This window comes from Raphanus sativus, chromosome 9 (assembly GCF_000801105.2).
Source record: "Raphanus sativus cultivar WK10039 chromosome 9, ASM80110v3, whole genome shotgun sequence".
Classification (NCBI taxonomy): domain Eukaryota; kingdom Viridiplantae; phylum Streptophyta; class Magnoliopsida; order Brassicales; family Brassicaceae; genus Raphanus; species Raphanus sativus.
Genome location: NC_079519.1, coordinates 18,137,416 through 18,155,677, shown reverse-complemented (window position 1 = coordinate 18,155,677; position 18,262 = coordinate 18,137,416). Strand labels below are relative to the sequence as shown.

The window sequence follows — 18,262 nt, the reverse complement described above, 5'->3', positions numbered from 1 at the left end:
ATATTTAAGTCACACATTTTATTACTCAATTTTTCATTCAGATGAACTCCATTTTTAACATACTAATACACTATTTTTGTCAAATATTCGGTTATACCAACAAACGTCTTCGTCCGGAAACTTACCGAAAATGATCTAAAACCATCTCATCAAAAATGAGTTCCAACAAAAAGAACTAGCACAAAAAGGATATAATCCGGTCACAAACCGGAATCAGTTCTTAACATAGTTGGATTCGAAAACACTAGACAGTTTCTTTCTCCAAAGGATGAAGATGTGAGAAGAGACTAAATTTTTTAAAGATGCTGTAGTCCATTCAATTGATTCAACCATTTGGAACTTTGGGTAAATATTGTAAAAAAGCATGTTTGTCAGACATGATGTCTCATATTAATTTCGTCGAGTAGCACCGACATCTAGTTTATATGATAATCAAAGAACACCACATATTTTCCATCGCTAGTAGCCCATTATTATCCTCACGACTTTTTAATGTTGCACACAGTGAAATTCTAAATGATAAGTCAGAATTGTAAATATTTAACGAACCTACGGTATTTTGTGAACTCTGTCTTTATAAATAGGGATGTTTTTCTGAAATAATATAAACTTCAAAAGGTCACTTAGGAAAATGGAGAAAAAGAGAGCTATTTTGATGTCACTGATCCTAATCGTATTGATTTTAAATTTTACCCTCAATATGGTGGCTGCAGAGAGCTACTGCCATGCACAACGTCGAGTGTTAGTGAACGCGTGCAAGAGGCTGATCTTGAGGCAGTCTCCAACAGCTGAATGTTGTCTTAGAATAAGGAGGACTCCTATGTGGTGCGTTTGCTCTATTATAACCCCGCAGCTTGCGGCTCTCGTCAATGCCAATGATGTAAGCTACGCTGTTGGGGTCATTCGTCAATGCGGTCGACCAGTAGCCCGCGGTACCAAATGTGGAAGTAAGTTTGTATATGATCAATCACAGCTAGTAATCTGCACTCTGCATCGTTAATTTTTTTTTATTTTTTTGGTCTCGATTATTTATTTGCGTTGTGTTTTCTTTTTTTCTTTAAGAAACGGCTTCTCCGTTATCTTTGATTGTTTACGACTTGTTTTTGTTAATTAACCGTGGACATCAACGGAGATGAAGAGAAAATTTTGTTATATTTGATGTTTATTTTATGAAAACTGAAAATGTTTTACAACGTTCAATATATATATTTTTGAGAAATCTTTTCCAGAAATAATTAGTTTTAGATTGAAATTCTTCTTTTATTGATTTTCTTACATAGTATTTTTCATCAATTTGCGTTTGGGCTTGCAGGTCTTACGGCTCCATGAGTCGTTCTTGATGATGAATAAGGAATCGATGTGTCTGAAACTATAGCCTATGGGTACTATTTATGTAACATTTGAGCGTGGTCGTATGCCATTTATGATCTCGTTGAATGCTTGTAAATTATATTCATGGCCAATAAACAAGTTAAAAACCTTATATCTATTCAATTCGGTGGTCAATAACTGACTAGAATCAGTATATCATTCTTTTACGTTTTTATGTTTTAAGAATGTGACATGTGTTATATATTTTTGACCATTAATGATAACACTCCCTAAGTCTATATACTCTAAACGTGTTAAGAGATTAGGAAATTGCCACTAATACCACTTTCAAGGTACCACTTTTCATGTTTACACTAACCAATTTTACCTTAAAATTTTAATAGGTAAAATACTATTATATCCATAATTGATCAAACATAAACATAGTGTCTTTCTCCCACGATTTCTTCAAATTTCAGATTCACCAATAACAATCTATCAAATTATCTTCGGTGATCAAATCCGGCGAGATTCAACGATTCCGACGAGTTCTCCAGCAAGATTCGACGATGCAGACAAGTTTTCCGGCGAGATTTGATGACGCCGACGTCCGGTGAGATTTGACAAAGACTTCAATCTCAAACGGACAGAACAAGACGATCTCTTACCACGAACGCGTAACAAATGTGAGAGGATAATATATGGTGATTTCGTCACATTCTGTAATTTTAGCTTGATTTCTAATAATCGATCAGTTTCTGGGAAGGAAGACGAAGCTTTTCTCATGAGGTTTTAAAAATCTCAAATTTTTAAAACCTTATAAATATTGTCGATGAGGAACATAGTGTTATGTATTATCGTCTTTTGATGTATCTTGTTGATCCTTCAAGCTTTGAGTATTTTTGTGTTGAATATATTTTTACTCATACTAATTTATATTTCTTTTTTCTCCAAATCTTTGTCCCGCGATCAAATTGGGAGTTGCTCCAAACGAAATTACCACTAAACTTGCTATCTCTGGCGAACTTGGCGAGATGTAGACGTGATCCAGCGAACAGAGGAAGAAGATTAGCGAAGGTGTCAAGATAATTTGAGAATGAAGCATCGAAGAACGTGATTTCTCTCTTCTACTTTTATTTTTCAGAAAATGATTTGTTTAATTAATTTCAGCTTGAAAATTTTCAAACATGATATATTTATGTGATGTTGACGAAAGTGTTGATATTGAAATTAAAATTTTACTCTGTGATATTTATAAATCCTTATAAATTTCATATTATAGAAAAACATACTATTTTTATAAGTTTTGATGTTTGAATATATATTGGGATATAATTCATTGGGATTTCACTGTTGATAAAGAAAGAGAATGTTCAATTAGTGTTATTCCTAAATATATATCTTACAAAGAGTTGATTAGGGTAGTTCTAAAAGAGGTACCAAATTTTATTTTGGAGCCAAGCCATAGACGAAGTGGATTTTGTGTTGCTTAGAAGTGGTAGCTCACAGATTCTATTCACTGAATCAAGTATTTCTCAGGAACTTGTGTTTGGATTTCTCCAAAAGTAGAGCCTATATTCATTTTAGATGTGGAAGAGTTCATTCAAAAGTCACTTGAAGTTGCTGGCTTTGTTGCACACCAATTGTTTGAGCAAATGATTTTAAGAGGAATGAGAGAACAGCAACACAAGGTCTTGAGTAAATTACAAAACATAGCAATTCAAATATAAACCCAATAAAGAAAGGCATAATTTCAGAGACAGGATTTTTACAGAGAAGGAAAAGCTTCAGGTGGTTGTTTGTGACACATCAATAATAGTTTTGGATGGGATAACTTTTTTGGTGATGATGAAAGATGCTAAGTGCTTATGCTACTGACGTTGAAGAGCTTGTGCTCCTGAAATTTTCCAAAACATGAAGGTTTAAGTTCAGAATTAGCTCGAGTACTATGGAGAGCAGACAATTATTTCTTAAAAATGATTTATAAGCCTCTATAAAACGTTATAAGACTTTATAAAATAATTACCTTTTGATATTCTACAAATCTTTATAAATGAATTTATAAATCCTTAAAAATAACTTTAAATATTCTTATAAATCTAAAGAACACGTGCATGCTTTGTAAAGAGATGATGATACGTGGCAGATTCTGAGGCACATGAGGACAACAAGTAAGGCTCCACCGCTTCAGAAATTTTACATACCCTTATAAATTGTTTAATAATCCTTTATAAGGGTGTATAAACTTTATAAATTATTTTTATAAATTATTAATAAATTATTATACAAACCATTATAAATTATTTTATAAGGCTTTCTAAATGGTTATAGATTCTTTAGTTGATTTATAAACCTATACAATTCTTAAATACCCAAAATACCCATTATAAATTGAATATAAGCTTTCATAAAGCTTTTATAAACCATTATTAATAGTATACATACCCCTTATAAATTAGTTATAAACTTTCATAACTTTTTTATAAACATTTATAAATGGTTTATGGATTTTATAACTTGTTTTATATGCGTTTATTAATGATTTATATACTTTTACAAATAATTTTACAAACCCTTATAAGTTTTTGTAAAGAGATAATGATACGTGGCAGATTTTGAGGCACATGTAGACAGCAAGCAAGGTTTCACCGCTTCAGAAATTTTACATACCCTTATAAAAATTATAAATGTTTTATAAATGGTTTTATAAGCCTTTATAAATACTTATATAAATATTTATATATATATATATATATATAAACTATTGATAAAGGTTTATAAATGATTCTAAATCTTCATAAATGGTTTATAAACATTTATAAATTATTTATAATCCTTATAAAGCCTTATAGGCTGATTTTATAAACTCTTATAAATGAACTATACTTTAATAATATATTTAGAAAGCCTTTATAAAGCTTTATAAAGAGATGATGATACGTGGCAGATTCTGAGGTACATGTGGACAGCAAGTAAGGCTCTACCGATTCAGAAATTTTAAATACCCTTATAAATCATTTTATAATCTTTTATAATGGTGTATAAACTTTATAAATTATTTTTATAAATCCGTATACATTATTTACATACCCTTATAAATTATTATACAAACCATTATAAATTATTTTATAAGACTTTCTAAATGGTTATAGACTATTTTAGTTTATTTATAAACCTATACAACACTTATAAAACCTCTTATAAACCTATACAACTCTTATACATCAGACATAGAACTTGACATATGTATTGTGAAACTAACTGTAAACGAGTTTGATTTCAAATAAAAGTAGCTTAGAACTGCACATATGATCTCTTGGGTAATTTAAATTTAAAAGAAACAACTAAATGATTTATAAAACCTTATAAGTCATTTATCCGGATTCATTAACCAATTTATAAGAGTTTATAACTTAGTTTATAAAGATTTATAAATTAGCTATAAAAATTATAAATACTTATAAATTATCGAAACAACTATCATCCAGGTGAAGTTTCAGAGACTCTATTACAACACCACGTGGGGCATTTGCTTCTTTGCTATCCCCAAGGCATGGGTTCCAGCTATCAAATCTGGTTTTGGATGAAGGTGAAACCTGTATAATAAGATCTTATAAATGGTTGATATACAAAACTGTTTTAAGTATCCATATGATTGGTTTTATAAACCTTTATAAACACACACGAGTATTGTTATCAACCATTATAAATTTTTTCTTTGCAAGCACAAATAATCCATCGAAGATACATAGATATATTGAAAGACGGATCAGACCAAATAGCGTATTTTTGGCAAGGGTGATGAGGATTTTGGCAAAGGTGATGAGGACCGTGAGAACACCAAACTCAGCATCCCAAGCGATGTCATGGCTCAATAGTGGGACTCCATGAGCAAAAGTAAGCACATTTGACAGCTCCCATGAAGATACGGCAGCTCTCATCATGCTCATACACCTCCTTGTTCTCAGCGTATAACTTGACTTCATTCTGATTAGGCATCACCAGTATATCAACACCACAAACACCTGGCAAGTTGAATGAAACGCAAACACTTCCATCACCTTTTCGTTGTGTACTATCTCCTAAACGCTTACGACCTTTCACCACAAATGGATGGTCCTTCATCCATATTGTATCTCCCAGATTTATATATAAACAAACTAAGCATTTAATGGATCCTAATGCAAAAAAGGTGTGATCTTTTTGAGTGAGAGGAAGGATTCGAACCTGTGTTAGGAGGGAGAAAGCGAGTACACTTGTTGTCGAGACAATCATCCTCAAGACTCCATCTTTAATCTTCGCATCCATCTCCTCTTCTTCTTCTTCTTTCTCTGCGAGATCTCTCCCTCTCTCTCTCTCTCCAATACGAAATTAAACAGAGACCAGTACGAAGATAGCAGAGCGTTACGAGGAGACAGTACAGTTCATAGAGCAATTCGTCACAGACGACATTCCAAGAGAGGAGCATACGGTGGAAGATCGAAACCGCCGCCGTACAAGAACGTGATCGGATTTCGCCGCCGGAGAGTCGATCAACGGAGAGAGAGACGATGGATCCAGCGGAGAGAGAGACGAATTGGAGATAAGGTAAGGTTAGTTTTGTTTTTTACACATTAATAAAAAGTGTATTTGTGAAAATATCCCTCTATTGGTGGTATTGTTGAATTGTGGTACCACACAATGTGTAGTTATGAAATTTCCCCTAAGAGATTACAAAAGGGTTAAAGACCAACTTGGACTATTACTTCTAAGAAAAAAACGAAATTGAAAATTTTGAGTTGGATAGAAATCTTTATCTATAGATAATCTATTATATCTCTCAGAAACTAGAAATCATAAATGAGAAGAAACAGCCAAACTCAGGTAAAGTTGGTTAGAAATCTGGATGGAACGTCAAGCCTGATTTGCAGGGAATGCAATATCCATGCAGAGGAACAACTACAACATCATATAATAGCTACTAGGGGTGGGAAAAAACCGAACCGAACCGATCGAACCGAACCGAAACCGATTAGAACCGAACCAAAGTCTATTATCAAACAGTTAGGTTTAAGATTTTCTCAACCCGAACCAACCGAATCCGATCCGAACCACATCGAACCGAACCAAACTAAACCGAATCCATAACCAATGTGCATATTAGCAATATACAATATACTAAAATTCTAAAACTAAAGTCATTGTTAACTTTATTAAGGATTTATTTTTAGTTTTCTATTTACTTTAGTTAATTTTTGTTTAATTGTGTTCTTATAAACATTTTGTAGTTTGATAAGGTTTTTATTTCAGTTTTACATTATATTTAGTTTACATAGTTTATTTTTTTAATTTTCTATTTATTATAGTTAACTTTGATTTGATTGTGCTCTTATAAATATTTTGTGTTTCTAAAAGTTTTTTTTGGTTTTATATTGGATTTAGTCAACATAATTTCGTTTTTTACAGTCGTCAACACGATGATTTTATGACCATGCTTTTGTGTTTTAAAACCTAATCGAATTCAAACCGAACTGAGTTCAAACCGAACCGAAACCTATCCAAACCGAACTAACTATAGTTTACTTTGGTTGGATAAATCATTGAACCAAATTAACCAAACCGAACCGAACCCGAACCGAACCGATAAAATAACCGAAGTGCCCACCCCTAATAGCTACACAAGCCGTAAGCCTACAGAATATATGTATATTATAAGCTTGCAGAATATAAGTATATTCGATGGATCTTGGACTTAGGACACGCGGTATCTATCTTATTAAAAGAAAAGTGTCCATTTAAAAATACCTCTTAGTTTTCACTTTTATTTACACTTCATGCCACTGTAGTATTAATTAAGCTTCCTATTTTTATGCTTGTCTTTTTCACTTTAGCTAATATGTTTTCCAAAATTAAATACAGAATTAAATAATACTTCATATTTTAATGCTTTATTTTTTTCACTTATATTAATGTGTTTTCCAAAATTAAATTTGAATTAAATACACTTCATTAACTTCTCCACTAAATCAATGTCAAATTAAAAAAATTACATTTTTATTGGACAAACAATTCATAGAAATTATAATATCAACATTTTTTATTTAACGAATCTGATTGAAAAATATTACCAAATTTGAACCGAAACTAGATAATATCCAAACGGATTTACCATTTTAGTATCTAGAGAACCATAACTAAACCTGATCTGAATGAAATATTTCGGATATTCGAATGTATTTAAATCATATTTATATAGTTCAATATGTTAGCTATTTTTAGAGTTAATATCCAAGATATAAGCTATTTGAAAGTTGTTTAAAATATTTGAAATATAAAAAATAGTCAAAAGTTAACATGTAAAGTAGATAAACAATTATCAAAACACCAAAAATACTTAAAATATATATTTATTCTCCATCCAAATATTCAAGTTAAACATATTTTAAATTTTTAATTTAGGTACTTTGGCTTACATTACTCAAATTTACATGTTATATTATTTTTATTTTTAGATTTAGGGATATTTAAAGATATATAAATTTTGAAAATTTAAAAATAGTTTAAACGGGTTATCAAACCCGCAAAGATCCGAATCAAACCGGAACAAAAATTTATAAATACACGAACAAAGCTAGAATCTTTAAACTCAAAAATCTTAAACCCGAATAGATTTTAACCGAATTCGAGTGGGTACCCAAATATCCACCCTTAACTTAGTTAATATAAAACGATCAAATATTATAAATATACTATTTTGTATAAATAAATCAAAACTAAAAGTGAAAATTAATATCTGTGCGGTCGCGCGGGTCAAGATCTAGTATTGGTTTAAGAAGATTCATTAGGTAAACCCAAATTTTGGGCATAAGAAATCAAAGAAGATGACTATATTCTCTTTATAAAGACGTGGAGGCACTTTTATGGACAATGGAAATCATGTTACACTACTTAACCTGTTGCACTTTGTAACATACTGCAAAGACGTGGTATCGATGACCGAAGATCTAGCATCATGGTCAAGCTTATTCACCGAATATAAGAAATCAGGAATCCTAAAAATAGAATTCCAAGATTTCACAACAGATTGCTTTCCTGGATCACAAAACAAATCAATAGATTCATTAGTTAAGATTGCAAGAACTTTTTATATATAATAGTCGTCGGTGATTATGTTTTTTTTTTTGGATTCACAAAGCACCTCTAGTTTGAGTAATAGAATTGACTTCTAAAGTAAAAAAAAAACGTGTTTAGATCCTTTCACTGGATTCTTACTTTTTACTATTGGCTCAAGACAATCGGTTAAGCATGGAGGTTTCCACCATGATGAAACTTTTGCGAGAGGGCCATAAAGAGAAACATCTAACAATGATACACAATATGTTCCACATCTTTGTTCCCTTGTTTTTAGAATTTGGCGGGAATTTTTCGATAATATATTTTTGGTGAAAAAGACCAAGTTGGATAATGAATTAAGTCGTATCTTCTGAGTAGTATTAATTTTCCAAAAAAAAAATTTGAAGCTGAGTCGTATTGGGCTGCGAATAAAAGATCTCGGTATCAACATTTAAGATATTCCTTCCACCCCATATCTAGATTTAAATGTGGACTAACCATTCTTTGTTTAACTTCAAAAAAAAGTATCTTGCTGTCTAGATTTTCTCACAACCAATCTATGTATCAATTACACAACCGCTAGTACCATCAAGGTCTCTAGCTTCTCCACATTCGATCTTTTAGTCTCTCTGTGGGTAAACTAGCTTACTGTCAATGTGGGGTGAACAACATGAACATTTTCCCGGGCTGGCCTCACAGGGGTTGTTGGAATCCAAAGATATTCCTAATATTTAGTCTCAGAGGTAGATTCACTTTTTTCTTGATTCTCAAGGCGAGTAATGGCTTTGCAACTGAAATACTCGTCCATATATGAGATGGATTGACCAAAGGACTTGACAGGAAAGGCGAGTTAAGTTTGTAATACATTCCACGAAACACCCTAGCTAAAAGAGATTGAGAATTGTATAAGCTTCCACAACTATTTTCCCAAAAATTAAAGATTAAACTTACGGATCATATAATTTCCAAAGCCGCATCCATATTTTGGACTGCATAGTTTCTCCCAACTGACCCAGTGAACCCCCCCCCCCCCCCAGCTAAAAGAGATTGAGAATTGTATAAGCTTCCACAACTATTTTCCCAACAATTAAAGATTAAACTTGCGGATCATATAATTTCCAAGGCCACATCCATATTTTGGACTGCATAGTTTCTCCAAACTGACCCAGTGAACCCCCCCTCCCCCCCCCCCCCCTTCTTAGGAAATTTCAAGGTCGCCCACAAGCGTGCCATGGCCCTTGCAAGTTTATCACAATATCTAATGGAATCAAGAAACTGGAGATAACATATGTCGGGAAGACCAGTACAATAGATTTTATCATTACTTCCTTCTCTCCTGTCAATCCCTCAATTCTTTTTTAAAATTTTTAAACCTGAATTAATCGATAAACTGAAATCAAAAGGGATCCAAAATTACCATGGATATAAGTCGGTCCCAGCTTTGTTACTCAAACCCAAACAAAAACCCAAATAACCAAACTAAAACTTTCTAAATACCTAAACAGATGTAAACCGAACCAAAACCCCAAATAATCGAACTGAAACCGAACAGAACTTTCATCAAAGAACCAAAACGCTTTAAGAAAAATGAGGTATTTCATTAGAAAACAAATTACATAATTAACAAAAATGTTTTATATGGCCAAAAATATTAATTCGGTTGAATGTATATATTTAAGTTTTCTATGCAATATTTTATAAATAACTTTTATATAAACTCATCTTCCGCAAGTCGCAGATCTTATCCTAGTGCGTTATTATAAGCTGAGTTTGATTTAGAAAAAATATTATGTAATATATTACCCTGATAAAGATATCTACTTTCAAAATTTCTTATATCTCGGATTCGCTGGATCTGAAATTTTAGATCTAAACCCAAACATTCCAAATAACCCATCAATTTTTATGTTTTTTTTTTCAGAAACTTGTTCGTAGATCGTTTTGTTTTGTGACACGACATATTGCACAAACATAAACTATAATTCAACAAAGGCTGATAAAATTTTCCACATCAACCTTTTCCTTCTTCCATTTTTGGTTGAACAAAGGCTATTAGCCTAATACTAACTAGATTTTGATCTGCACGGGCGTAGAGTTGGACAAAAAACCCAAAAAGAAATATCAAACCTGAATCCAAATTGATTAAATATCAAATTTTTGATATTTAGAGAACTGAAACCAAATCTGATATGAATCGAAGTATTTCGGATACCTGAATGTATTCGAATAGATTTATATACTTATATATATTATTTTTAGATTTAATTTATATAAAAACATCCAGAATATGTATATGGTACTTTTCACTTGGTTTAAATAATTGAAAAATATATATAATAGTCAAATGTTAATATCTAAAATAGTTAAAGTATCTCAGAACACCAAAAATATTTTAAATAATTATTGATTCTCTATCCAAGTATTTAAATCAAACCAATTTATATGTTAAGTTTAGGTATTCTGACATATGTTATTCAAATTTATATGTAATATATTATTTTGTTTATATATTTTGAGAAATTTAAAGTATATAATGAATTTAAAAATTAATTTAAATAGGTTATCCGAACCCAAACAAACCCGCAAAGATCGATGAAAAAAAAGAAAAAAAACGCCCGCAAAGATCCAAATCGAATTCGAACCAAAATTTACAAATATCTGAATGGGAATGAAATATTTGATCTCAGAGACCCGAAATCCAAACAAACTCAAACAGAACCCGAAGGTACCCGAACGCCCACCCCTAATTCACAGTCTATTTTTTTCCTTTAAAAACAAAGCAAATATATAATTAATAGTATTTTATACGTACTATCATATAAATAGTCACATATGTTATATTTTAAAAACTTAATGTGAAATATAAAAATAATAATTTAAATTGGTATATAAAATTTGATTTTGTATTGTATTTTTCTTATATATATTGAAAATATTGTTTAATAGTGACTATTGGAAAATATTTTAGTAAAAATAAAATTTTGAATATATGTATATTTTAAATCAATTTTTGATATAAATTAAATTTAAATTATTATTTTGATTTAATATATATATAAAGTTTAAATTTTATGTTATTGTTATTTTAGAAAAATAATATTTTTAGATAACTAGATTAGCTCATTTCATATATTTTAAAGTTGACCTAAATAAATAGTTTCTCGTAATATTATAGATTTACAATTTTTCCTAATAACATAATTCATTTTTTTCCTAATATGATGTTATATATGTTTCCAAATAATATTATATATTTTTATACTGCTATTCATATATCTAAGCAAAACATTTTTTAAAAGTTTTTTTTATGTTTCTAAATAAACTTATTTTTTAAATTGTTGTCTAAGTTTCCAAACAAATATCTTTTTAAAATTGTTATCTATATTTTCAAACAAATCTAATTGTATTTCAGTTTTAATAATATTCAGTTTTAATAATATAGATACAATTACAAATTCTGTTTATGATAACCTTTGTCACGAAACGGAAGCGGTGGATATGCGTTGTTGTTTCCTTCATATAAATTTCAAATGTGAACACTATTGAACACTTGACTTTCTACCATCGGTGTAAATATATGCGTCTCTTTATGTCATTGTTTGTGATCTCGACGCGATATGTCTGTTTGACCTTTTTGTACTATTTGTGGAAAGTTTTAGCCAAAGTTCAAAAGTTTGTTATATCCCATGTTCGGAAACTTGCTAGGCATTATCCGTGCGCTCGGATTGGATCTAGCAATTAATGAAAAAATCGGAGATTAATCGATGATTAATCGGAGATTAATTTTACGATTTTAAAAATGTTATGATATATATAAGTTATATGTGACATTATTGCAAATGAGTTTGCATGGTCTAGTGGTTAGTCCTCTCAAGTAAAACACAGTGATCATGGGTTCGAGTGTAGAGTATGTATTTTTTATTGATTTTTGCTCATTTGTTATTAATGAGCGTAAAATTACCAAATTAGCTTCGTTTCTTCTTCAACCTCTGCGACTGAAAACCCTAAGACCATACGCATTGAAGACTTTTAGTAGAAGTTCACACGGATATCGAGAGAAAAAAATATTAAACTATTCGCATATTTATGAACCTGTCTCGCTGCGTATCTTACTGATGAACCCGTCTCGCCGCGTGTCTCGTCCACGATTGGTCCACCTACTTTTTTTCTCAAAACAAACAAAAAAATAAAAAAAAAATAATAAAAAATTAAATTTATGAACCCCACAAAGGGTTTACTGATGCGCCTGCCCTAATAGCCGCCTCTCTGTTTTTTTTTTCACGATTTCCCCTCTTTTACTTATGTTTTTTAACGATTCCTGCTCAGTTATGTCAGATTTTCATTGTGATACATGATTCTAAGCTCAGAATTCAGAAAAAAATTGACTTTTCGTTGTGCCTCCGAGTTTTTGAGCGATTTGCTCCAAATCGATACGGTGGGAGAGCGATCACTTATATCATACGAATGATGTGATATGATATCGTTTGATTAAAGTTTTTGTGGATAATAACTTAAGAAAAATGGTCTAATAGTCTAATGAAAGCCAAAATATTGGTCCCCACAAGCAACCAGCCAAAGAATACTATTTGTAGAAAATAGTGTGCTCCCACAAACAATTGTCCAATGAAATATATGTATATATATCTTTTCTTTTGAAACATTCTCCCTATGATTCTATTCGTGGAAAATTGTGCTTCTTAAAACATTATGGGATTACATTCATATCGATCCAACTTTCTAATATCAAAACTGATATCAAGTAGCTGAATACATGTCCGATATAGTTCAAACTCCCAACCACCAATGCATAAAGAATTCTTTATATATTTTTTACACTCCAATTTATTCTTAAGACATTATACTTTACTAAACTTCTCCGTTCTAAAATAGAGTTTATTCCTATGGAGCACTTTTTCACTATTATATATTCTCTAAGATCTTACTGATAGATCATTTCTGAGACAAACTCATCATTCCTTTTGATCTATAACAAAGATTTCTTTTCCGATCACATAAGATTCATCTCCATATCTTCATTTCAAAATTCTTAAAGAGATAATTCTTTACATCATGTAACAAGTCCAGATCATTTGAATCAAGCTAAATATCAACATATGAGACTAACATCACAAATATGCTCCCACTAACCTTAATATAGATCATCGTCAACAATCATCTCTATAAAAAGTATATGACATAATGGTATCATTAAACTTTAAATATTATTGTATGGAAGCTTAGTTTAGTCCATTTATTGATTTTTTCAGCTTCCATGCCTTATTTTATTTTCATGCGGTCAAAAAAGCTCCAGGTTAGTCCATATATACTTCCTCCTCAAGCTCTCCATTAAGAAAGGCGATTAAACATTCATCTGATGAAACTCAAGATCATAATGGCCTACCAAACCCAAAAGAATTATAAGAGAATTCTTCTTTGAAAATGGAAAGAAGGTCTGTTTATAGTTAATGCCCGCATTTTTGGGTGAAACCATTAACAACAATGTGAGCCTTGTATATTTCAATGTTAACTTTCGAGTTGTGTTTGGTTTTAAAGACCCTCTGAAACCATCAGTCAACTCTACTAAGTACCAAATTTTGTTATCACCCATAGATTTTATTTTTTCTTTTGCGGCATCAAACCTTCTTTAGAATTATCACTTTTAAGTCATGCACTTTCTATAGCAACCACATAGTCATTTGATATGCCAAATCTTCTTTCCCTTTACGATATCTTTAAAGCTACTTGTGGTTCACTATTCTCTACTTGAATTGTGACATATTCATCAAATATATATTTCTATTGTGTAGAAACAACTACTCAGGTCTTCAGGTGAAGGAGCTTCAACCCAAATTTCATTAATGTTCATCATTCACAGTTCACCGCTCCCACTAGTTTAACCATTAACCTACCATTACCCGATTAAACTACTCTCGTACTATGGTTAGAACAATAAAATTTGTTACCCCTTTGATATTCCTTTTTTTAGGATAGCCAATAAAAATCCATTGTAAGAAGATCAACTTTATTTTCATTTGGATTATATAGTCTTACTTCTGTTCGGAAACCCCATACACGTGATGCCTTAAACTAGGTTTCCCTTCATATCTACAGTTCATGAGGTATCTTAGGAACTGCCTTGCAAGGAACCCGGTTCAGAACATACATTGCAGTCTTTAATGCATATATCCACAAAGAAAGGGGTAAAGAGAAATTATTTAACATGCTCCTAACCATCTCAATCAAAGTATGGTTCCGCCTTTCCGCGACACCATTCTTGCGACGAATACCAGGCATTGTGTATTTCAGACGAATACTTTTACTTTCAAGTAACTTGGAAAATGGACCTAGACATTGTCTAGTTTCATTAATTTTTCCATGGAAATCACTACCTTTATCGGAACTCGCTATCTTTATCAGATCTCACTACTTTTACTTTTCTATCTAACTTTCTTTCCAGTTCATCAATGAATAGCTCTAGGACATCTACAGAATTAGACTTTTCATGCAATAAATAAGTATATCCATACCATGAGTAATCATCAATAAAGGTGATGAAATAGTTTTCACGCTCCATGAAAGAGCATCGAAAGGGCCATATATACGATGTGTACTATCTGAAGAAGATGAGTGCTTCTTGTTGTTGTATCGTTTAAAGTATGTTTAATCTACTTTACCTTAATATAGTCTATGCATATATCTAGGTCGCTAAAATTCAACTGAGGAAGAATTAAATTCTTTATCAACCTCGTAATTCTTTACTTGGAAATGTGATATAGTCTTTGAAACCAAAAGAAAACATAACTCTCATTAGATCTTCTACGCTTAATGCCTCTACTTTTAACCACCAAATAATACTAGACATTTCAACAAGTTTCCTTTCATAACAAACAAAATTTTATGTTTACTTTCTTATCAAAACAACTCTTTCTTGTAGGACAATCATACTTGAAGAGTCTCAATTTCTTTTGCAGAAGAAACACTTCATTTCCTTTCGAATTTAACTTTTGAGTCCTTTCAAGAAAGGCTTGTTATTCGTTTGTCCTTTCTACTTGGGATTCTTTTTTTTTTGTTTTTTTTGGCTACTGGAACTTCCAAAACCTACGAGGTTAACAACTTGATCTTTCATCTTATTTGATCTCTTCTCCTCTTGAAAAATCACGATTATCTTTACTAGTATTGTAATATACCTGAAACTGACTAAAATCAAGAGGTATATAGAGTTCATGATGAGTTGAACCAAATATTGCTCATGCACCTCCATCCCCAAGGTTTTTAACTTTACACTCAGACTAGGAATGTGAGTTACATGATCATGCATTGGCCGGGACCACTGAAACATTTTCATAGTTAACTTACCATTTATAAAACTTCCTACATTCGAATCTGATGCAGATAAATATTTGGAATATTTCCAAATATATTATTATTTATTTAATTAAGGGTTTTGATAATTATCTTAATATTTTAGGGTTTTATGGCTTTCTTATATATAGTCTTTTAGACTCTATGGTTGTATTCAGTTTATGATGATTTAATAAAAGGAGTTTTCCAGAAGAGGTTTTTATAAACCACTGTGAAGAGTATTCACAACCCCCTAAGAGCTTTTAATTAAGCACTGTGAAAAGTATTCACAAACCCTAAATTCGTGTATTCTTGGAATAAACGGATCTAGTTCTATCCCTAGAAGCTTCCGCTACATCAGTTGGTATCAGAGCCGCGTCTCTTTGGTTTCTCAATCGAAGAACGATTCTGGATGTTATGGTGAGTATTAGCATCTATCCTATCCGGGGCGAAAGTCCTTTTGTTGAGAGAGAAGAGAACCATGAGATCTATCGAGAGATCTATGGTAATCCGATCTATGACGTGTATGAAGATGATGTTCAAGTTATTGATTTTGTTTTCAAAGACGGATCCTTTGAAAATCGGAGCCGTGCAAAATTAGGGCGAAATAATATTTATGAAGATTTTGTGAAGAATCTTGATAATCTGATGCGTGCAAAATTTGTGCAAAAACGGATTTATGAAGATTCAAGTTACAAACAGATCCGTGCAAAACTCGTGCAAAACATGATATTGAAGATTCGAGGAAGAGTTTTTATTGGAAAACGTTTTGGATTCGAAGACTACGATCAAGATTCGAGGACGAATCTTCTCCAACCCGGAGAGAATGATGCATATAAATATTTGGAATATTTCCAAATATATTATTATTTATTTAATTAAGGGTTTTGATAATTATCTTAATATTTTAGGGTTTTATGGCTTTCTTATATATAGTCTTTTAGACTCTATGGTTGTATTCAGTTTATGATGATTTAATAAAAGGAGTTTTCCAGAAGAGGTTTTTATAAACCACTGTGAAGAGTATTCACAATCCCCTAAGAGCTTTTAATTAAGCACTGTGAAGAGTATTCACAAACCCTAAATTCGTGTATTCTTGGAATAAACGGATCTAATTCTATCCCTAGAAGCTTCCGCTACATCAGAATCACAACCAGCTCGACTATAAACACTCCTTAAATCTACTCTACAAATTCCTTCACATTTTCTGTTTTAGGCATTGATGACTTAACCTTTTCTACCATCATCAACCTCATTAAGTTCAAACTCAGTCTATTAGATTGCGTTCATCTCTTACACACCTAGACTTTTCATATCCGAAGCTATCTTTCGTAGTGGTTCAAGGTTCCCCATCATTTACTATGGTAAAGTTCAAAGTCATTACACTCCGTGTAAACCGGATAATTCCGGACTACTTGCCATAATTGAGTACATTGAATTTTGTGACATAGTTAACAAATGTAAAAACATTTTATGAAGCGGTAAAATTTTATACATGCTTACCTTTATTATTTTGAAATTTTACCATAGATTCTAGACTTTATATAAACTTTCAAGTTTGTATGTAAGCAAATTTTGGACAATTCTTAAATACAAATACTTTTAGTGATGCTAAAATATACTTTATTGATTAGTCACTTTTAACTTAAGTTAAACTAGAGCTTGATCCGCTGGCCCGAGCGGGTATTTATTTTCAATTTGCAAGTTATTTTTTTTATATAAATGATATTCATATATTTATAAGTTAAACATATATGTTGTGGTTGATCCATGAGACCTCACGGATATTTGCTTTTACGTTTTTATAAGTATTTTTTGTATAAATGTCATAATATATGTAATGAATCAGTCGAAATAGTTGAGGTCTATGGTTCCTAAATTTAGTCGTCTGCATCAATCAATAGTATTAATGATACTACCGTGAATATAATATTTTTTGTTTAGCTAGATTATAGAAAATACTATCTAAATGCTAAATTTATCGTATATGGTTTCATTTAGAATATTGATAGCATAGAGTTGTCAAAAAAAAGATAGCATAGATTATTGAAAATGGTTTAGTCCAAATATATAGAAAGATTATGATTTAACTAACAAATGATTGAGTTTTTAATAAATATGGAATATTCTTAAATATTTTTTGTCATAAAAACCTGATGATTATGTTTGTTATTTATGATTTTAAATAAATAGCAAAATTTCGTAACAATAAAATCATTGGTTATGATTTTGAAGAATGTGTGGAGGGGTGTTTTTATAATATGGGTAACCTAAAATTTGAGTAGTATATCTATTTAGTGCTTTAAACACACATAAAGAATAATAAATTTGATAAATATTCTTAAAATGCAAAACATATATTTGTGAAAGAAGAAGAGTTACGTGGGTGGACATTTGGTGTTAATTTTTATAAGGGTGAAAACCAACTAATCATGAAGTTTGGTAAATACTGTCGAGAAAAATAGTTTCATGAAGTTAAGTTGGATTGGATTAGTGAACAATTCTATTATTTTGGTAT

General features: G+C 31.1%; 2 protein-coding genes across 2 annotated transcripts; one reads left to right on the top strand and one right to left on the bottom strand.

Annotated features, from left to right (window-relative positions):
- Positions 1-590: 590 nt before the first annotated feature.
- LOC108829927 (uncharacterized) lies at positions 591-1,483 on the top strand. Its single transcript, XM_018603527.2, has 2 exons — positions 591-947; positions 1,313-1,483. Exons 1-2 carry the CDS (start codon positions 632-634, stop codon positions 1,327-1,329), a joined length of 333 nt encoding a protein of 110 aa, XP_018459029.2. The 5' UTR covers positions 591-631; the 3' UTR covers positions 1,330-1,483.
- A 3,692-nt stretch (positions 1,484-5,175) lies between these two features.
- Positions 5,176-5,619, bottom strand: LOC130500131 (uncharacterized). The gene is made up of 2 exons (XM_056994856.1): positions 5,539-5,619; positions 5,176-5,430 (listed from the first exon to the last, which is right to left on the bottom strand). The coding sequence occupies exons 1-2, from the start codon at positions 5,617-5,619 to the stop codon at positions 5,176-5,178; spliced, it is 336 nt and encodes a 111-aa protein (XP_056850836.1).
- Between the last annotated feature and the right edge of the window lie 12,643 nt (positions 5,620-18,262).

Coding starts and splice junctions, on each gene's coding strand:
- LOC108829927 (XM_018603527.2), top strand. CDS start 632: ATGGAGAAAAAGAGAGCTATTTTGATGTCACTGATCCTAATCGTATTG.
- LOC130500131 (XM_056994856.1), bottom strand. CDS start 5,619: ATGGATGCGAAGATTAAAGATGGAGTCTTGAGGATGATTGTCTCGACA. Junction 5,431..5,538: donor CTTTCTCCCTCCTAACACAG/GTTCGAATCCTT, acceptor ATATGGATGAAG/GACCATCCATTTGTGGTGAA.